The sequence below is a fragment of the Pollachius pollachius genome (genome assembly GCF_949987615.1).
Source record: "Pollachius pollachius genome assembly, chromosome: 10".
In the NCBI taxonomy this organism is placed as follows: domain Eukaryota; kingdom Metazoa; phylum Chordata; class Actinopteri; order Gadiformes; family Gadidae; genus Pollachius; species Pollachius pollachius.
In genome coordinates, this window is record NC_136943.1 from 15,724,236 (window position 1) to 15,746,653 (window position 22,418).

General features: G+C 44.3%; 1 protein-coding gene across 1 annotated transcript; it reads left to right on the forward strand.

Moving 5' to 3' along the window:
* Positions 1-22,347, forward strand: dgkq (diacylglycerol kinase theta). Its single transcript, XM_079744246.1, has 23 exons — positions 1-722; positions 2,180-2,259; positions 3,080-3,179; positions 3,984-4,069; positions 5,537-5,662; positions 6,417-6,570; positions 7,440-7,514; positions 7,660-7,760; positions 8,675-8,892; positions 10,587-10,677; positions 11,579-11,633; positions 11,898-11,959; positions 12,294-12,444; positions 12,872-12,910; positions 13,028-13,143; positions 13,865-14,016; positions 14,230-14,378; positions 14,563-14,753; positions 15,230-15,330; positions 15,423-15,569; positions 15,952-16,063; positions 17,312-17,464; positions 18,626-22,347. The coding sequence occupies exons 1-23, from the start codon at positions 509-511 to the stop codon at positions 18,722-18,724; spliced, it is 2,772 nt and encodes a 923-aa protein (XP_079600372.1). The 5' UTR covers positions 1-508; the 3' UTR covers positions 18,725-22,347.
* The last annotated feature ends 71 nt before the right edge of the window (positions 22,348-22,418 follow it).

Sequence of the window (22,418 nt, forward strand, 5' to 3'; positions counted from 1 at the left end):
CTAGTGAGAGGAAACGCTGGGAACCAACCTGGGCGGCTCCCTCCACCAGTTGGTCCAGATTTCAGGACGTGACTCTGATTTTGAAAGGATTCAGGATTCCCTGTCAACACCGGGAATAGCGATGCGTCCGCCGACACAAGTCCGCTCTCACGATCTACTGCGCTTCGCGACGAACCTTTAAAACCCCTCCAAAACTATCCGGTTAGTTACCGACGTCCCGGTATTTAACGCCGATCTTTTCGCGAGGCGGCGGAGAGGCGCCCAGCCCCTGTCGTACGGCGGCGACACCGCTGGCACAGCACGGTCGAGTCGGGTCCGGACGGAGCCATCCCGCCCTGATGCATGCTGGGATGATCGGCGTCTAACATTTTTTTTTGTAAAGCGGGTGTTTGAACACAACATACGTGTGTTACATGCTAACAAGTGGTAAGAGAGAAGGACCCCCCCCCTTCCCCACTGCGATTTCCTCTTGACAAGTCGGGAGTGGTGTTTTGTTTCGCGGGCGACCATGGCGGAGTGCGGCGTCGCGGACAGCCCCAGTGCAAGCCCCGTGAACGGCAAGAAAAAGGCGCAGCAGTCGCCGGTTTGCTCTTCTTCTTCTCGGTCACGCTACCAGGTCGGATCCCCCGGCCACAGCTTCAAACGGGTCACCCTCACCAAGCCTACTTTCTGCCACAACTGCAGCGATTTCATCTGGGGTCTGGTCGGTTTCCTGTGCGAAGGTATGTCTGTAGTGCACATCAGCTTGTTGTTGTCCTCCTCCTAACTGACTCGCTTGCTTGAAACATAAAGACTTGGTGTTTATTTTGTCGTGGTGCGCTGTTCCGACAGTTTGTGAGTATAGGCCACCATACATGGAGGATTCATTCATCTGATCTCTAAAGCTGATCTGTAAGCTGCACATGCAGTCGTAGTTGTAGTACTGCGGGGATGGAGAGGCTCCGATGGCGAGTTCAGTATTCAGTGCATGTGTGTCTGCTGCTGTCGAGCACCAACACTTTGTGCTCAAAAGTCCGCTGAGAGAAAATGTCAGCTTTCGGGGGGCTGATTCCCTGATTCCCTCCTCTCCCATCTCTCCTTCCTCTGCTACATTTCCCCTCCTACCCCCTAAATCTGGCTTCTGAGACCAGCTAGTCGGACTCGGGCCTGGTTGTTTCAGCACGAGCAGACACACATGCACGTTATGAAGGGAGACGCACATGCACTGTGTTACTGGGCAGAGTGGGGTACATGGGATGAGTGGTGGTGTGGGAGGAGAAGGGGGGGGTTCTCACACAATCAGAGCTGTAGTCAAGTCGTGATAAACTCGTCGTGGTCGGTATGGCAACAGGAGACAGGCATGGATTGTCGATGGTAGAGAACTGTGTGCGCTGGGGGGATTGGGGCACCACTAGGATGCATTAAAACCCTTTAGACGTGCAATGCATACGACAGGATGACACATGCAACATGTCAATTCATATATGCTCTCTGGTAACGTGCCCATTGATGTCATCAGGCCATGGTTCCTCTATGAATTAATAGTTGACTCTTCATTTATTTTATTGTAACAAACGGTGAGTGGGTACTGGCTACCACAATGCAACACTAGAATAATGGTCATTGCTGTGAATGCAATCTACGTAATCTATTTTGGATGTGTTATTGTTAATCAGGTGGGATCTAGTGTGTTCTCACTTTTTAAACACCTTTCTCCTTTAGTGTGTCACCGTACTGACCTCAATTTGTAAACTCCTTACACCATTAGTGTGGAAGCTGATGTGTTCTCACTTTGTGAACAACCTGCTTCCTTATAGCGTGCAACTTGATGTGTCTTCACTTTGTAAACATTTTGCTCCCTTTTTTATAGTGTGCCTAACCTACTGTGTCCTCACGTTGTTAATACCTTGCTGCCTTATAGTTTATAGCCAAAAACTCCACTTTGTAAATGGTCCATTCGTGTGTTTGTGCAACTTTCCTCACTTTGTTAACACCTTGCTTCCTTATAGTCTGTAACTTGATGTGTCCTTACTTCGGAACACTTGGCTCCCTTAGTGTGTAACCCATGCGATCCTCACTTTGTAAACAGATTGCTCTCGTATAGTGTATAACCTTGGGGTCCTCACTTGGAAAACACATTGCACCCATATAGTGTGTGATCTAATGCTACTCACTTTGTAAACACCTTGCACCCTTATAGTGTGCAACCTGATGTGCCATGAGAAGTGCCTGAAGAATCTGAGGGTGACCTGTTCCTGCATGGCTCCCACCTTGGTGCAGGTAAGTCTCTTGGCTCAGCAGCCCCCTACATAGGAAGTTCCTGTCATTGGGACCAAGCAGATGGGTGAGGGAGGTGCAGAGAGCAAGTGTGGACCTTTTTCTTCCATAGTCAGACTTTGATAACCTAATCATTATTGCCAAACAATTTAGCTAGGGTTGTCAAGGCTTGCTTTAAAAAATAAAAGACAAAATCCCACTCAGATAGAGGGTTTTTAGGACCATTTCTACCTTTTTGGCACCAATGGTTTCTGCTCCTGAATATTCCTCATTTAGATTCTCTTTTGCTTTCTTTCTGAGTGGACTAGAATCTAAATGACCTGGCTGTTCCAGAACTGCCTAGCTACCCTACAATCCCAGACCATTATGCAATGTCCTTTCGTCATTGAAAAGGGTGGTCACACAAGTTATGCAGGTCTATAATTGTAACCGGATTCCAAGAAAGTTATTAAGTTATTAATATGTTGTGTGTTGCTATGTTACCTGTCACAGGTGTGTTCAGAATGCTAGCTTTTCCAATAGGTTTTTATTGCTATTGTGTTACCTATTTGTTTTTATGCCTTTTGTGTATGGGAGAGTCCACTCCAGAAAGACAGGAATGTGTGATTAAGGAGAGTTGGGTCGAAAGGTTTAATAAGATTGCAGATTGGAATCGAACCTGGGTCGTTACATGCTTTCTGGTTACCATGTCGAGTTAATTTAAATTTTGCTGTCTTGTGTCATTACGGCATCTCACTTCTGATTATTTTGTGTGTGTGTGTGTGTGTGTGTGTGTGTGTGTGTGTGTGTGTGTGTGTGTGTGTGTGTGTGTGTGTGTGTGAAGGTTCCGGTGGCCCACTGTTTTGGACCCGCCGGTCTAAAGAAGAAGTTCTGCTGTGTGTGTAGGAAACCCACAGAGGGGAACGCGTCCCTCCGCTGTGAAGGTGAGTCTCCAGCAGCATCCAACCAAACCTGCATCAGCTAAAATACATCTGGAGCAGTAGCCAACCCTGTAGCAGTATGCCGCAGTAACGCAGGACTAAAAGCTGGAAGGGGGTCTGCCATGTTGCAACACAAGCGCTGTGTTATTTCTCCATCTCGGGGTGTCGCACGCATCTTACTTGCTCAGACTATGCTCAGAAAGCACTCTTTTTAGGATAGCCTATCTCTAATTTCATTGCTGAGCTCCGGGTCATGTCTGGTTGCTGAATGCTTTCTGTGTTTGTTTAAGGTCTCTTGAAATCATTTACTTTTTTTTTGTGCTTTGGGTCTTTGTATTCCTTTCTCTCTATCTTTGCAGATCTAAAGCACTTTGTAACCACTGTTATAAGAGGGTTATATTAATACTGTTGTACCTACTTAATTACATGCTAGCACCTGCACGGGACACGCACACGCACACGTACACGCACACGCGGAGTCCAATGGATTTCCACTCTGGTTATTTTTGTGCATCAGCTCGACTGACATTGAGCTCTGCTGGGGCCCTCGCTAGTTAATGTAATGTGTCAGAGAGCGGCCATGTTTACACACACAGTGTGTGTATGTGTGTGTCCATTGTATTAAGTCTGAAGGATCTGGATTACAACTCAATCCATTGTACAATTGTGTTTAGCAAGCAAGGGCATGGTGTATGGGCTGGGACACGGGACACTAACATGTCTTTAGAGTTGGAGTTGTGAATAAGAACTAAGCTCTCCAGTCTTTAATTATATATATACATTTGTGTGTGTGTGTGTTTACTTCAGTGTGTGAGATGCACGTGCACGCCGACTGCTCCGTGTTCAGCTGTGCAGATTGTCGGCTGTGCCACCTGGATGGAACCCAGACCCTGGTAACTACTGCTGCCATCCCTCACTAGCACCACCATGGGAAAGACGGGCGCTACCACGTGCACACACATTGTGGTTGAAAGGGCCCTATTTCATCACCCTCTGGGATGCTTTATAAATCTAGACTTTAGCGACCACACTTCCCACCCAAGTGGATGATGGATAGAGGAAACTACCAGTCCACCCAGTGGACTGTACCAACTAGGCTGAACTGTCCCATCATATCTCTGGGTGGACGCTGCCACTTGTGACCTCATTATTTGTAAGTTTCATTTAACATGAAGTAAATGGCTGCAACAAAGTTCAAGAGAAACATTGCAATCAAAGGGTTGAATCTAAACACCAACTATCTGGCAAATATCTATGGCTATTTATTTATCAAAATGAAAATAAGGGGTCCATGTCTATTTATAGAGAGGAAAGCTCCGTCCTTTCAGACAGTAAAGCTCTTTTTAAAATGCAAAAATATAACAACGCAAAATATATCCAAAACAAAAACCGAAGAACCGCAAGTCTTTGCATAAAGCCAAAAATATGTTGAGTAATGGACGGCTCTCACCATGTATAGACAAGTTGGGGCCAACCACCCCTGAGAACATATTGTATTAATTAGCTGAGTCACTGTTCCAAATACAAACCAATTTCATAGGAGGACTAAAACATTAACTATCAAGATTAAAGATACTGCTCTCACACACAGGTGGTGGTTAGATGTGATCTTGGTTCCGACACAACCAACCGCCAGCGCAAAAAACGCTTTATTTTGTGTACCTTTTTTCCTATCCACTCCTCCAATTGTTTGGATTCCCCTCCTTTACCTGCCCAACACGGCCCGTCCTACTGTAGCTCCCCCCACAAACAAATGTCCCAAAACTAAGGTGCGTCTGTTATGTTGTGCAATTACAAGAACAGTGGAGCATTGTGCATGTGACAAAGAACTTCTCTTTGAATGGATTTCTTTGTTTCAAAGCTAATAAAAATGATGTGCCACACTTTGCAGTGTCACAACTCCCGGGTAAGGTGGTAAAATGGGTGCCCTATAAATCGTAATGGCCAAATTCCACTCAAAGCTGCTTCACTCTCTGAGTTCTAAGCTCATTCAGCCTTCGAGATTTACAGGCTTCGTTGCTAAACCTGGGAGGAAAGCGAGAAACGAAAAACACCTTTTCTTAATGGTTTTAAAAGGATTATATCTCAAACTGCTAACATGCATTAAGAAATCCCCAGACGTTTGGTAGACAGAGAAATCTCAGATCTTCTCGCGAGACTATCGAGGCATTGAAACCTTTTTTTATTAATTTGTTGGCATGCTGTTTACATTTCCTTTTATTTCTGTTCGTTCCCGGCAAACATCACTAGCCCAAGGTGCTGGGAGTCTGGGTTTTCAAATGATGATTAAAGCCCATCTGTGTCATGTCCTGAAGACAGTAATGCTCATCGCTGGACGGATCTACTTTCTCTCGCTCCAGGATACATTCCAGCACCACTGGCGAGAGGGAAACCTCCCGTCGGGGGCACGGTGCGAGGTGTGCCGGCGGTCCTGCGCCTCCTCAGACGTCCTGGCTGGTATGAGGTGTGAGTGGTGCGGTGTCACGGTGAGGACCAATCGGAAGGCTGTTTATGCGCGAACACAAGAGGCTCTTGGAAGTTGTAGTGCCTTACTGTAGTGCATGGATCAAAAAGGTGATATGATATCACTATGGTTACGACCTAGCAAACTTTGTGGTACATTTTGAAAGTTAATACAGTGGTTATGTATGAGCATAAATTATTATTATCACTGACTCTTATCGCTGACCGTTGGTGGAGGTGTGATGTTTCATACACACAGTTATGTTTCCAAACTGGTTGGGGTAGACTGGCAAACCTAAAATAAAAAGTCCCTTTTTTATTTCAGTAAAATTGACGTAGATTACTTTGTTGACGAACATGTAAGACATGTTAAGATGTTTAAAACAAATAATATATATTTTGGGTTCACTGCCCCTTTAATACATTTACCCATTTCCTCTTTAACAAAGAACCTTTACAGAAACTTTATTTGCCAACACCAGCAGGAAATATCCATTATGAACCAGACAGTGTGCTGAGTGTGTTGTGGTCTTGCATAAAAGGAGTTGCCGTGGGCAACCACCACCAGAGTTGCACGGCATGTGTTTTATGCATGTCGATTAAAGAAAAGGGTATAGTGAGACGTTGGGGTTTGAATATCAGTAGTATATCACTTTCATAACGGAACTGTTGGTACTGTCTTTTTCTTGTGTGTGAATTTTTTAAATAGTATTATTATGACTATTGTGTATGTATTTTTTTGTGTGTATACTGAGCGGACTCTCTGGGTCTCTCCAGAGCCATGCTGCCTGCTACGCGGTGCTGTCCCCAGTGTGTCAGCTGGGCCGGCTGGGATCCATTCTTCTGCCCCCCTCCTGCCTCCAGCTCTGCTCCAGGAACTACAGCAAGATGCACTGCTACCGCATCACAGAGGGATCCAACCATGACATGGGTACACCACACACACACACGCACGCACACGCACGCACGCACGCATGCACGCACACACAGCTATCCACCACATCCTCTTCATTGAAGAGTAAAACCTGAGAGTTGCTTCATCCAACCTTCAGCCCATGTCTTCTCTTACCAAGAAGTGCCAGACACTTTGTATGTATCCGGTTAGCAGCTTTTCAAATGTAAAATAACATTAAATACCTTTCTGTTACTGAATATTGGTACTTTCTGTTACCAAACTAAAGTCAGTTGGAACTAATGGTGTATACTGAACATAAAGTTAAAAATAAAGGCACGTCCAGTTTTAAAAAGCTGGACTTCCAAGAATTAGGGTGAGGCCAGCATTTTCTTTTTCAGATACAAAGATTAGATTACTCTCACTTCAGTTACCATGGCAACTTATGATTTGAGCCTTACCTGGAGCAAACCTTGGACATAGCAGGTTAGCAGAGAGATAACCCTGCAAAGCACTGAAATAGCAATGACATCTTCGGTATTTCCTGAGTGATCACTTTTTCCAAGTTTGATCAATTATTTCTGAAGCCTGGCATGAACACAGATTTTTCAGGTCATCCTCCGAGATTGTGTGAACTCGTTCCTCGAGATTGAAATCGGCATTTCTGAAAACGAAAATCCCGCTAGCTTGAGTTAGAGTTCTTGTTCTGTTATGAATTTAAAGATACTGATTGAAACAATCCCCCAATCACAGCTCTAATCACAGGTCTAACTCTGAAGGGCTCACGAAAATTGAAAAATATAATAACATATTGAATTGTAATCCAATGTATAAGAACTTAATACACAACACACTCACTCACTCACTCAACAGTGTTGTCTGATGGTTATGGTTGTTGTGTTGTCCAGACACCCTAGATGAGGTGGGGCCCTCCAGCCCGGTACCCACCAGAGAGACCCCACAAACCTCATCCTCAGAGTCAGGTACCTGTGGGTCTGTATTGTAGTGTGTGTGTGTATTTGTTTGTGTGTGTGTGCATGTGTGTGTGTCGGTATTGTTGTGTGTGTGTGTGTGTGTGTGTGTGTAGGTGTGTGTGTATTAACGTTGTGCTTAAATGTGTGTGTGTAGCTAAACAGGCGGTCCGTGTCTTTGATGGTGACGATGCTGTGAAGCGCGGAGCTTTCCGCCTCGTCTCGGTTCCACGGGTAACGAGGAAGGAGGAGCTGGTGGTGAGATGCCTGATGTTACCCTTATCCCCATGGCAACCAGCCCTCCTGCCCTTCTGCCGGCGTTACTGTCACTCCAGGACCGTTCAAGTTATTCATGTTGTTATTATAATTACTTTGGCTACCCATGAGTGGAGATTATATGATTTTGAATGATCAATCACACAAAATAACCCTCAATACAGTTAACACCAAATTGAGCAAAACACTCATTTTACCATTCTACTCTAATGATATGTGAGCCGACATACATAGAATGCCTGTCGAATGACATCGAGTGAATGAGTCCCCATTGAAGAGAACGAGTCATGTAGGCGGCAAAGGGTGGTAGATCTCACAGAATTTAACTTTATACTTACAGAGAGGTTCAGATTAATGAGAGGTACCCATTTGTATATTCTAGCTTTGGGTTTTTATCATTGGTTGGTGTAATCTCCCTATAGTCTACTAGCCTGGGTATACCCATGCTGCCTTGCGCGTGATTTCATTTCGCGCTGCTAGGCAGCCTGGATTCCATGGATCTGATTTTCGCCTAAGATAGGGAACCAATCACAGAACGGGGAGGGACGGCAAGACAATGACGACATCTATGCGACGCACCCATCGTCTTCTTCCTTATCGAATTTCTGTCGCTCTACATACGTCATCTGGTACAATTGATACGATTGGCTATGAGCTACGCACAGACTCATATGATAGACATTCGTAGTGCCAAATAAACGGCTCCGGGCAATCGTAAACCACGCCTCAAATACGAGAAAATGAATGTGTGGTTCCCAGACCTCATCTCAATGTAGATTGAGATGAGGTCTGGCTTTAGCCAGGCTAATAGTCGACCCTGCTTTGAGTGCAGAGGGAGTGCTCTGACCATACAAGATGTGCGTTCTAGCAGTGACAGTACTGTGGGTGTCCTCTAGGAGGCGGCCCTGAGGGCGTTCTACCTGCCGGACCCGCCGCAGCGCTACGAGCTGCAGGAGCTAGGAACCCTGCAGCCTCTCCACAGCGAAGACATCCTCAACCGCAACGGCACCCTGGACCACAAGGGCACACAGAAGGACGCCCCCCAGGAGGCCTGGGTCCTCAGGGCCATGCCCCTGGACACAGAGGTCCTCAAGGTCTACGCCTGCTGGCTAAAGTGAGTGCTGACTGGCCACGGGAAAGGTAGTGTTAGGCCCCCATCCGCCGCATCCAACGCAGAAGTGTCGTGCGCCCGGGCCGACCGTCACACACGGATCCGGCGTTTTCGGTGTCCGAGAACGCACTTTTGTGAAACCAGGTCCCAGGGTGCATAAAATAAAAAAGGGCCCTATGCGTTTTCGTGTCACGCCTCGTGCCCACTGCGCCGTCCGTTGACGGATCCCCATTGACTTTGAATGGGGGACGGACGCGCCATGCATTGTGGATCCGTCCGTTCCGTTGGATCCGTCGGCGCCGTCAAAAAGTTGAAAAATGTTCCAACTTTTTCGGCAGCGACGGATCCGTCATCCAATCAGATCGCGTATGCAAATTTAAGCACTGTGACACTCCTCGGGCCCTGACGACCCTGGAAAGCTCCCACCAGCTGGGCGACGTTAGAGTTCCGTCAAATTTGCATTTTTTTAATCTATTTGTATTATTTTTGTAGCTTCAAACACAACCCCTTGGTACATTTAATTATTAACTGTACATTAAAAAGTATTTTATTCTCAATCTAAAAAGTTTAACAACTTCTTTCTCCTCCTCGGCTGTATGTTTATGTACAGCGCAGGCTTGATGCGCATGCTCCGCCTCGTCTTCTTCTTGTTTTGGTGGAGAACCAGCGCCACACAGAGGCCTTGAATATGTACTGCAGCGTTTCTACAGCTCGATGCGTTTACGGAGATATTCCTGAAACGCAGCCAAGGAAAACGGAGGGGAAAAGATTGTTTTCGCCCGTGGGGACGGGGCCGTAGTTTGATTGAGTTCAAAAATGGCTTGTCAAGTCACTATCCTTGGGATAGTTCTCCGTGAGTAACAGTCTCATAGGGCTTCTCATGCCCTCAATATTCAATTCTTAAGTCCCGCCCCTACTCTGACCCCTCTAAAGGACTATTCCCCCCCCCCTCCCTCTAAGGATTTCTCCTAAGAGAAGAGGGATTAGAAGAGGGATAAGGACTGCAATGGACACCATGGTATCATAAAACAAGCTATAAGTTGAAGTAAGAAAGTTGCTCTGGTTAAGGCAGAATAAACCATATTTTTCCTGTCAACTATTTACATACTGATAAGACTGATGTGCGATAGACCAGCAGCTCTTGGCTTAATATTGTGTTGTGCTGATTTTCATCCCAGTGTTTATGGATATCTGGCCAAATATATTTCGGGCTGTGTAAGAATAGTGTTTAAAGAACACAGGGATGTCGTCATATGGAGCGTGACATAAACCTGCAGAACATAATTGTAATAACCTGTTCTGGAAGAGGAACTAACAAAGCGAAGTTTGTCTGACGTACGATGGACATTGAAGCTTGTTTGTGTGCGGTTCCTTGGGTGTATCAAACCGACTGAGGGAAAGAGCAAACATGAATCATTCTGCCCTGGGCAAATGAACCAAACACAGACTGTGCTCTGTCTTACTGTCAATAGATTTTCTGTCCACAGAGCTCTAATTGGCCGATGTCTAATCTTAAAGAGCTTGGTTGCAGGGTTTACGTTTGGGTCATTAAAGCCATGAAATATTCTGTTGTATGTCCTGTATTGTGTCTATTGTATTAGTGTTGTGTTTTTTTATTTGTGTTATGTCTTATCGGGTGTGTGTCTATAGTGTTAGTGTTGTTTGACCGTTGTGTTCTGTCTCTGTTATTTCTGCAGAACTGGCCTATCCCACGCTTCCATCTCCATCTCCCGGAACAGCACTGTAGACTCAGTCCTCAAAGAGCTCCTCGTTCAGTTAGGACGCCAGGTACTTACTGCCTCATGTCTGTTTGGGTCAGTTGTGCCAGAGTGTGGAAAGGTGTTTGCTGGAAGAACAATTTTTGTTTCTTTGGAAATGCTGCTTTCGGATGCTTTTGGGTGTCAATGTGTTTGTTTTTTATGACGATACCATTGGTTGACAGCTAAGAAGTCTTTGTTTTTTGTTTAGAGCGTAACTCGAACCAAACCACACAGGGAACACCAAACACTAATTGGGCAGTGGCTGTTTTCCATATGTTCAAATAAGTCGAAGGTGATGTCACACATTAATGTCAGCAAATTACAATAGCCAATTTACAATAACTGGATAATCTAATAACTCAAAATGAACACTTGAATGAATATGTGTGTAATACAACTCACAACTATTCTGTCGTGTTTGTTAATTTTTTGCTTTGCGTCTTGTTTAACGGTTTTAATGTGTGACTTTTGGCATGACTGAATGATGTCTTGGTTATAAACAGCGAGTTTTAAGCGTACTAATTGTTATGAATGGTTTGCTTCTCGCCTTCCCTACGCACCATTGATCTGTTATCTACAGTATCTTCTGATTGATACATCTCGGCCCTTATGTTGTTAGGTTTGCTGATAACGTCTAGGACAAATGATATGCATGTATTCGCTAGTCTTGGTGGCGCCTTGACGGCTATTGCCCTAACCATGTATGTAGGCAATACTTACGCTGATGACCGACCTCCAGTCCTATGCTACTATTTGAAAAGAATCCCTATCCTCACCCCCCTTTATTTATTTTCTAAGAAACACAAGTACGCCAGTTACTTTAGATTCCATTTAACATTTACTTTGGTATACAGTGCACACTACTTTTGGATTTGATGCCATGTCCTGGTGTTTGGGAGTGGTTGTTGATAAGAGTTGTTGTTTTGCAGGAGAAGGATTCCTCCAACTTCAACCTGGTGGAGGTCCACATGGGTAGCAAACAGGGTATGTTGGAACCAGGTTCCCAACGTTTGTGGCAACCCCATTTGTATGTCTTTAAACGCTGTCCCAACACCTCTGCCCCTCGGTACATTTTACATTTCAAACCATTTAAGCGTTTTATTAAAAATGAGAGGCGTCCTACCCAAAGGTCCAAAAACGCTGTTCTGCTGTCTGTAAACCTTGTGTGTGTGTTTGAGCATGTTCATATGTATAAATGTGTTTCCAACTGTTTGGGTCCTGACCTTTCCCTTGCTCCTATTGTGTTAGTTTTGAGACAGGTACTGACAGGTGAAGAGCTCCTATTGGACAAGTTACAGGAGATCAGGAAGGTGAGACTGGCAATATTGGGTTCTACTTCTTTTTGGGGCTGCCTATGGCCGTTTCTAATTTCTCCCTAATTCATTTTTAATAATAATCCAACAGCTGTTTCCCGGTGGGAAATATCCACCTTATTCTTTTTGGATTATTAGCACTAATGAATAAATTTGTTTATATCTGTAGATCTTTCTTACGGCTCTTTCAGCAAGAGAAAAATGTAATATTGTATGCCTGTTTCATAAAGAGGATAACTTATAAAAATGATTTATACAACAAGATTAATCATTTAGAAGGCACTCAATATGTGTGTCTGGTGTCGGGAATGAATGTATCGGTTTCCCTTAGGTTTCTCTGCGGCAGATGAACCAGACTCGGTTTTATGCAATGGAGAACAGCAACCATGTGATCCAGGTCAGCCTTCTGATTGGAGGACTGCCACTCCTGCTGCCCAGAGAGGAGTACTCCCAGCAGGTCCAGGAACATCTGTCTGTGAAAAGTGAGCGTACGGTTCCACTCATGTACTCTGGCCATTAGCTTGAATAATACAACACGGGGCTCGTTAGAGACTGAAACGGGCCTGGATTCTGTTCATCCTAACGTGCTAGATGAGAGGGAAGATACCTGAAGCCTAGTGAAAATCATTCGATGCACTTGAAACCTTGGTTTTCTTCTCAACAAAGGATGTCTTTTAGTGGTTTATGCCGGGTTTATCTTTGTCTGACTTAATATGGCTTTATAATACATAATTTAGCGTGTGTAAAGTGCTTTCTTCTTCTGCTGAAATGCGGTATAAAATATGAATGTGGGCCACGTCAATCCTCAGCATGGGTCTATGTCTGCCTCCTTGATCTCTGGCCTTTTCATGTTCATTTGGAAACCATGGTTGTCTGACGCCCCCCCTCCTGCTCCTCTCTCCGCTCTAGGTCACCTGGTCACCATTAGTCACATGTATGGAAGCCAAGGTGGGATATTCCTCAGACTATGGAATTATGTTAATTCCTCTAGTTAAGTGTGCAAACCCGACTATAAACAGTGATCATCCAAGGTGATGACAACGTGTGTGTGTGTGTGTTCTCTAGGTGCAGTGGTACTGCAGATCTCCTGTTTCTCTGAGGCGGAGAGGATCTACATGTTGGCTAAAGACACGGCTGTCTGTGGCAAACAGCTGAGCACCCTGGTCATTCCCCAAATCCTGGTACGTTGCTTTTACCTCCTCTTCATAGCATGGCATAGTTGAACTTCCTTTTGCTCTTAGCAGCATAATTTAGCATAGCGTCACTTCCTCTAGCTCTTCCCACCATAGTTTAGCATAGAATAACATCCTAATTGTCTTTACAGCATAGCTTAGGAGAGTTGAACTTCTTCTAGCTCTCCATAACAAAGCCCAAAATAGCATTACTTCCTCTAACTAGTCAATCCCCACTAGGACCTCGATCCAAGCTAGTCAACACAACCCAACATATTCAACTGATTGACTGGTCAACACCACCCAACACTTAAAACAAACCGTAGTCAACACCACCCAACATATTGGCTCAACATAATGGCTAGTCAACACCACCCAACATATTGACTCAACATAATGGCTAGTCAACACCGCCCAACATATTGACTCAACATAATGGCTAGTCAACACCACCCAACATATTGACTCAACATAATGGCTTTGTTGCCATTATGTCAACACCACCCAACATATTGATTCAACATAATGGCTAGTCAACACCACCCAACATATTGACTCAACATAATGGCTAGTCAACAGCACCCAACATATTGATTCAACATAATGGCTAGTCAACACCACCCAACATATTGACTCAACATACTAGCCAGTCAACAATGCCCAACATATTCAACGTGCTGTAGTCAAAGCCACCCTGATTGCATTTGTGTTTGTTGACGTCCTTCCGCAGCACAACAAGCTAGCCAAAGGAGCTTGTCCAATGCTGGTGTTCGTGAACCCAAAAAGTGGCGGCATGAAGGGGCGGGAGTTGCTGTACAACTTCCGGAAGCTTCTCAACCCTCACCAGGTGTTCGACATTTCCAACGGAGGGCCGCTTGCAGGGTGAAAACACACACACACACACACACACACACACACACACACACACACACACACACACACACACACACACACACACACACACACACACACACACACACACACACACACACACACACACACATTTATGTCTGTAGTAACCAATGTCTTGTAACCAATGTGTATTTATTACTGTTAAGTTATCCGTTTAAATCATCTTGGTCTTCTGCTATCCAGGTTCCACACGTTCCGGGATGTTCCCCGCTTTAGGGTCCTGGTATGTGGGGGGGACGGGACAGTGGGCTGGGTTCTGGGGGTCCTGGAAGCCATTCGCCACAAGCTGGTCTGTTCAGAACCACCAATAGGGATAGTACCACTGGGGACAGGTGAGAACTGCTCTCTCTCATTCACTCACTCACTGACACACTCACACACCTCAGGCATACACGTTCTGAGTTAAATTCCCTGTGTATAGCTCAGTGGTTCAATCCTTAATCATGATTTATTCTAGTAATAATTGTTTTTCCTCTTCTCGCTTAACCTCTTATCCCCCTCCCCTCTCTCCGCAAGGTAACGACCTGGCCCGGGTGCTGCGTTGGGGGCCGGGCTACAGTGGCGAGGACCCCCACCACATCCTGCTCTCACTGGAGGAGGCGGACGAGGTCCTGATGGATCGCTGGACCATCCTGCTGGATGCCCAGGACCTGTCCGAGGATGCCTCCCAGGGGGACCCCGACAGCGGCTACCTGGAGCCCCCCAAGGTCAACATCCTCTCCTCCTTCCTTCTGCCATCACCACCCCCTGAGCGCTTGTCCTTTCCTCTCCTCCTCTCTCGCCTCCTCTCCTGTTTGCGTTCTCTCCCTCTCCTCCTCTTGGCTCTCTCGTCTTCTCCTCTCTCAACTCCTCTCCTCTCTCCCTCCCCTCTCCATCCCACCCGCTCCTTCCAACACTGCCTTGGCTCTGCAAATCAATCCATTTGTTTTTGGCACTTTGGTTAAGTCCCTGGCTCTGGGCTGCTGGTGTTGAATCAGATACATCCGGCCAGACTGATTACCGTAATGCATTGTTAACAGCTCGTCTCCTACAGATCGTATTTCACATCCCTCACTCAATACCGATCATGTGTTTGTCTCTCACTCACTCACTCACTCACTCACTCACTCACTCACTCACTCACTCACTCACTCACTCACTCACTCACTCACTCACTCACTCACTCACTCTCTCGTCCTTTAAGATCGTCCAGATGAACAACTACTTTGGGCTGGGGATTGACGCAGAGGTCAGCCTGGATTTTCACCAGGCCAGAGAAGGCGATCCAGATAAATTCACCAGCAGGTATTGGTCCAATGAGCCTCAAGCAAAGCGTGTTTTTTGTGTGTTCCTTATACTGACGTTTAGTGTGTTTGTGTGCGTATGTGTGTTTCCAGGTTCCATAACAAGGGTGTGTATGTGAAAGTGGGGCTCCAGAAGCTGAGTCACACCAGGAACCTCCACAAACATCTCCGCCTTCAGGTGGACAAACAGGAAATCGAGCTGCCTAACATAGAGGGCCTCATCTTCCTCAATATTCCCAGGTGCACACACACAAGCACGCACCCACGCATGCACGCACTCATGTTTAGACACGAACACACACAGACACAGTCTCTCTCTTTCTTTCTTTCTTTCTTTCTTTCTTTCTTTCTTTCTCTCTCTCCCCCCCCCCCCATAATCATCCTCATAATCATTATCATCCTCGATACACCCTACTATTATAGTAGCAAGGCGATTCCCTTTGATTACCGAAGCTGCACATACACCACCACACACACACACTCGCACCACATACACACACACACACACCTATGCAAATATTACTAGAACTTCACACTCAGAATTCAGTTTCATAATGACTGTGTGTGTGTGTGTGTGTGTGTGTGTGTGTGTGTGTGTGTGTGTGTGTGTGTGTGTGTGTAGCTGGGGGTCAGGCGCTGACCTCTGGGGATCCGAGGGTGACTCGCGCTTTGGGAAGCCGCGTATCGACGACGGCATGCTTGAGGTGCTGGGCGTGACAGGCATTGTTCACATGGTGAGTCTCCATGGCAACCAGGGGTGGCCCTGGAGAGAGTAGCACCGTGTCCTTGTATGTTTCAACAAACCCCTCCCGCGCTCACCGTGCTTAGTCTAGTTTCTCAAACTGAGGTCTCCATCTTCTCTTTTAATTTATTCCATTGTTTTAAAATAATACATCATTTAAAATAACCACATTCAAATTAGAATCCTGCCTATGTTAATTACTGTGGATGTCCTTGTGTTGAAGGGTGTTCTATAAATAAACTGGCCTTGCTTTGCAGCTAGCTAGTCAGCTTTCTTGACAGGCAGTATTTTATCTGATGCCTCTCAGATCCCATGACTCTGTCCTTGGCGACACTGTTACAGCCCCCCTGTCTAGGGGTAGTGGGTGAGGTAACGGAAGTAAAATGGCTGGGTTATGGATGATGGATGAGCAAGTTGTGGGTGAATAATAAAGGACAGAAAAAAACAGATGCTGGTGAACATGGGTTGACTGGAGAACTGGTAAATATAGATCATAAAACATAAAACAAGCACAAACAGAGCTAAGCCAGGAAGGTGAAGCTTACCAGCTGCCTAGTAGATCACACCTCTACTTCCATAACCTAAACTAACCCAAAAATACAGTGGGCAGCAACACTCCTAACCTAATGTGTCTAAACAGAGACCAGCATGTGTTGTAATGTATAGAGGCCTCTGTCTTACCTTCCCCAAGACCGTGAGGAAGGTAGCAACAAAGAACATAGAAATGGTAGGGCTAACACACAATAAACACAAGCAGGGCAAGAAGGGAAACCAAGGGACAATGTATTTAATATAATGTGTGTATGTAGATAGATAAATAGATCGAGAACACAAGCAGGGTTTCCCTCGGCAGACCAAAAAGAGCCTTTGAATGTGTGGCAGGCCTCCCCTTGCTGTGAACTGATGAGGTGATTGGTGGAACCGGATGAGCTGATTTGGTTGAGGCGGGAAGATGAAAGTGAAAGTGGTTAATTGACTGGCACCTGTGCATAACAACAGAGGGAAAATAAGACGGCAAGATAGACATTGGCCATAACAGACACCAAATGAATACCTTGACAAACGATTATCTTATCTCTAACATAATACTTAGACATGCCTTCGTTTTACTGCACATTATGTCTAAAACTGCACATGTCACAAAGAAACCGTTTGACCCTCTGTGATTTTGTGTGTGTGTGTGTGTGTGTGTGTGTGTGTGTGTGTGTGTGTGTGTGTGTGTGTGTGTGTGTGTCCCCAGGGCCAGGTGCAGAGTGGACTGCGGTCGGGGATCCGTATTGCTCAAGGGAACTATATCAGGATCACAGTGACCAAACCCATTCCAGTGCAAGTGGATGGGGAGCCTTGGATTCAATCCTCCGGACACATTATTATATCTGCTGCTGGCCCAAAGGTAGTGTGTGTGTGTGTGTGTGTGTGTGTGTGTGTGTGTGTGTGTGTGTGTGTGTGTGTGTGTGTGTGTGTGTGTGTGTGTGTGTGTTCCCTCAACCGTGAGAGAGCAGAATTAAAGGGGCACTTTTTTGGCTGGTTTACAGGTTTTGAGGTGCTATGTTCTTGATGCACACTCCTCATTAAGGGAAGTTCAACTCAAATGATCGTTCAAATTTGAATATTATGATATAGGAAAGCTTATACCACGGTCTGGGGGAATGCTCGATTCCCCCAGACCGAATTGGCTGCAGGGTGTGCATTAACTCACGATATACGGACACCTGCTAAGTAGTTCCAGTCAAATTGTCTGTTTACCGTTCTCAATTAATGCGCTAGCTGGCGTATCGTATCAGCCTGTCTCAAAAATGAGTAACCATAGCAACGGGAACGCAGTCAAAGCCGACGGACTAGAATACCTCCCGTTGCCAAGTCGTAGCTAAGGTCCGTCCTAATAACTGGAGGAGTGAACAACGATCCGTTGCATAAGAACCTTACGGGAGGGTAATCGTTGTTCCAGGAATTAGTCAAACCCTCAGGCGTTACCAGGGAAACAAATCTATGGCTTGTGAAAAACGATATATTTGGATTGTAAAACGCATGAAAATATAAATGAATGGTCTTAATTTATTTTCTTTTGCAAGTGACCATGGTATAAGCGGGATAATGCCCTTCGGGGTGTCCATTATCAGGAATTAATGGACTTTGCGGACAGTTCACGCCTCCGCGTCGTCCATTAATTCCTGATAATGGACACCTCATCGGGCATTATCCCTTACATATGTTATAAAGAACTATAAAGACAATCATAGATGTCAAGACTATTATATTAGTTCTGAATTTCCCTTTCAGGAATAATATAATATCTTAATCTAATATATATTGCAGTTTTGTGTTGAAATATTCAAGTTATTTTATCATATTAAAGACATTGAGGGTTTGATAGAGAGAGAAATAGAAAGAAACAAAGATAGAGTGAGAGATTGGGAAGAGAGAGAGAGGTTGTGATAGTCCTGATAATGCCTAGTTTCCAATGGGATAGTTCCCAACCTGAACAACCCTCTTAATGTAGTAGAATTTGTGTTTGTTTCTGGATTCTGTCTATTCCCGTGTTTTATGCCTCCAGGTTCGAATGCTGAGGAAGTCCAAACAGAAACAGAAAAAGTCTTCAGGAACGAAAGATGCTCGCTCTGAGAGTCCCTCCTCCCGAGAAGGGGGCCACTGACTCAACACTGTGAGGGTGTCTTTCTGGTTTACACGTGCTTTCTGCTCAAGCTGGGCGGCCATTTTGGCTCCTACAGTGTACTGCGGTAGAGAGACAATGATTTCAATGAAATATTGCCTCGTTGAAGGTAGATGGCTCTGGCACGATACAGAACGGTCTATAAGGAGTTTTTAATGGGTTTATTAACTTTTTTTTAAGTTTTGAAATCACCCAGAAATTTGTATGTAATACTTTTTTTGTTTTCTTTATTCTCGTACAATAATACTGTGTAAGGCTGTATTTACCTGTGGATTGACGTCAATTGAAATGTTGTATTGGTTACAATAGTAAAGAATAACTGCCAGACACGGTTCTGGTCATAAAACACATAGAACCTATGTCGAAGAATCTTCATAATTTAACTAACGATATACAGATTTTTATGTTGGATATATAAAAGGTCTGAAACAGTGTAGGCGTCCTAGAGAATGTTCTAGAACGCTAGATTTTCCCTGAAGATTGGCGAGCGATCGTAGTTATCATTCCATTTGTATTCGTGTTCTTGTTACGACGTGTCACAAGGCTGAAGCAAAGTACTAGATTTCCCCTCAGTGAGAAGCTCTTCTAGCCTCTGGGGCCCAGCATAACAATGTGCTCCTAGTGGTAAGGCAAACCAAAGCTAATGTGCTTGAATGGGCCAAAGCCTCCTTGCCCTGCTCTCACCAAACCACAGCCACCCGCTCCGTATCAACAGAATGTAACAGGAAATCTCTCACACCACAAGTGCTTTTTACACAGTCACACAAGCATACATAAGCTACAAAAATACTTATCTGTAGCAGGTTGCCATGCTCAAGATTGACTTCGCTCCATTGAGTATTAGAGATAAGAGTTACTTTTTACAGTAGTGGTGAGCTTTAGCCAGGATCAGAGGGGAAACCTTCCCCATTCTACAAGCCAAAAGAGGATTTACGAAATGTAAAGAATATGTATATTTTACTAACCTTGTAGAAGTGTGTATGTTGGAGAAGTTGGGCTCTTTGAACAAACAGACTTTAATCCGGATAATCAGTGTTTGGCTCAGGGTTTAAGGTTGAAGACTATCAATTTTTGACTTGAGTTCTTACATATTTGGGACCGTTGCCGGGTACAAAACCGTACTGGAAACGTTTGTGGATGGAGAACAAGTGATTTGATTAAAAAGATGAACAAAAAGCCAGATGTATTTACATACCTTGGTATTGTGGAGCGTATTACTCTTTTGGAATTCCTGTTTAAGAGTAACCAACCACTTAAACCAAACCTCATTGTCGGGGAGGGTGACTGATTCTCTCTCTTATTTAAAGGGTGGAATTATTCTGCACTGATTTTTTGACTAATCTGAATTACAGTTACCACTGATTCACCAGGAGGGGCACTGTCCCTGCAGTTTAAGTTAAGTGTTTGGTTTCTTTTTAAATTATGGTTCAATGAAAGCTGATGCTGGTGACCTGTCATCTATCATCCTTTACAGACGGGCATATTGAATTGATGCCCATAGCTGACACAAACATTAGCATCGTTGATGCTATTGCTGTTAGTGGATGGGGAGCGTCTTGGTGAACTTTCAGTGTAGTTTTCTGAATAAACTGGCTCTTAAAGGATATAGCGTCAGTCAGATGTTTCAGGTCCTTCCTTTAATTCGTTATATCATAATTCATTCTTTAAGACATGAAGCTGAAGTTATGCAACAGCTCTGGAGTGCTGGAGGTTTACTGTAAAGCTGCTGGTGGATCCTCTGCAGTTTGTTGTGCTCGAATTGTTAACCATTTCTATTTAATTCCAAGCCGTTTGTCAAAGTGCTGACATTATTGATTGGTGCTACAATGGAACTGTTCACCACTAAACACAACTGTAGATGAAGTAAATTGATCCCGTCATAGCTCTTGATCTTGAATCTTTTCTTTGAAGTGGTCTTGAAACACCATTTGATTAATTATTTAAAGAGTCATAGTGGAGTTGATGACTAACAGTGAGTAGTAACTCATCAACACTAAGAATCATAAAAAAACACCTGCAAAGCCACAGGCTCTTGTGATCGTTCAAACTAGGGGGTTTCTTTCATACTGCGAGTCGCTGCTCCATAACCACTGATCGGAGGCAGCCCTGAGCAAGGCGCCAGGTTGGAGCATTGTAATTGTTAGCAGCGAGATGGGAAGTTGGTAGGCCTTCGTTAATCTTTCCTCTTGTAATTTATCCTGTAGCTGTCCTGCATATCTGTACTGTAAACAGTAGTGGTATTGTTGAAGTCCTATTTCTATTTGTTCATACACCACCCAGTGTGGTCGTAGTTCAACTTCACATATTCATGCTCTACGTTAATACTGTACAGTGTTGGACACTATAGAAGTCTGCCTTCTGCGTATTTATCCTCTTATTGAACCTGCAAGTACTGTACAGCGTGGTAGCTATTGTAGAAATTCAACTTGATGTGTCAATCCTGAGTTTGTAGGCTATTCCACATACTTCTTATACTTAGTGGAGCAAGACAACTGTAACTGTCAAAAACCACCTTAATTTATGTCAATGACCTCCTACACATTACTTAATACGACTCCTTACAACTTTTAAAGCTAAGGTAGGCAATTTGGAGAAATCAGCCCAAAATAAATGTACCCTGGCTTTAATGACCCAAACTTTTCCTCTCAATAAGCACAGGAACCTGTCGTTTTGGAAGGTTATGGTTAGTGTTCACTTAGTTATTACAAAATGCCTTACGTGTAGCCAGTGGTAATGAGTGGTACAATATATGTGTTCAGGGGCTTACATGTACAATGAGAGATTTGTTTGTCCTTTGTATCCATCTCAGTGTCAGTCGCGCAAATATAGATTGTCTTTTCTTAACACCCGTTTCCTATGATGCCCTGTGACTGTTTATGCTTTGTTCTTCGGCTAAAGTGGTTATTGTTGAGGTTTAGCGTTTGAATAGTTTGAAGTTAGGGAATGGACATGGTACATTTAAGGGTTAGGTGTGAAAAGCGAAGGGAGCAATGCATCATGTGTAATTCCCAGAAAAGTTAATGTTTCTCCTCCACCTGAATTGGTGGTCTGGTAACGCCAACATAACATAATACAGTACATTAATATCCCTGGCCTTATAGTACAGTAATACTGATCAATACTGAACACTGTCCTGAACCACAGTACACTCATACTGACCAATACAGACCTACAGTATAACGACTGTACAGTAATACTGAATTACGGACTACTCGATGTAGTGCCTAATTGGTTGATTCAGATCACATGACCTCTGACCTCAACAGGATCAGATCACTGCATTGGAGAAAAAAATAATATTTAAACGTCTGCATTCCATGGTTTCCTCTTTCAGATCCTGTGCGTGTCCGTCTTTGTGTGTACGTGTGTGTGACTATTTGTTTTGAGATTATAGTGTTCTAATGTGCCTCTAGGTGATCTTAGCCGTTGGGTTTGCCGTAAAAAGACATTTTATGTTTATACTTGAGATTTTACGAAAGTTTAACTTAAACTAAATAGAATTGTATATTTTTGCAGAGAAATGCTGTTTTTTTTGTTTCAACTGTAAATTGCACTAATTATTTTACAGAGGCTTTTAGACTTATTGTTCGGTTTACAATAAATATCGTCACAACTAGATCTATATATATATATATATATATATATATATATATATATATATATATATATATATATA

Bases quoted from the DNA above. Each gene is read 5' to 3' on its own strand.
- dgkq (XM_079744246.1), top strand. From the start codon at position 509: ATGGCGGAGTGCGGCGTCGCGGACAGCCCCAGTGCAAGCCCCGTGAAC. The intron at 7,515-7,659 runs GTACCTGTGGGT...GTGTGTGTGTAG, and splicing joins AACCTCATCCTCAGAGTCAG to CTAAACAGGCGGTCCGTGTC. The intron at 11,960-12,293 runs GTGAGACTGGCA...GGTTTCCCTTAG, and splicing joins AGTTACAGGAGATCAGGAAG to GTTTCTCTGCGGCAGATGAA.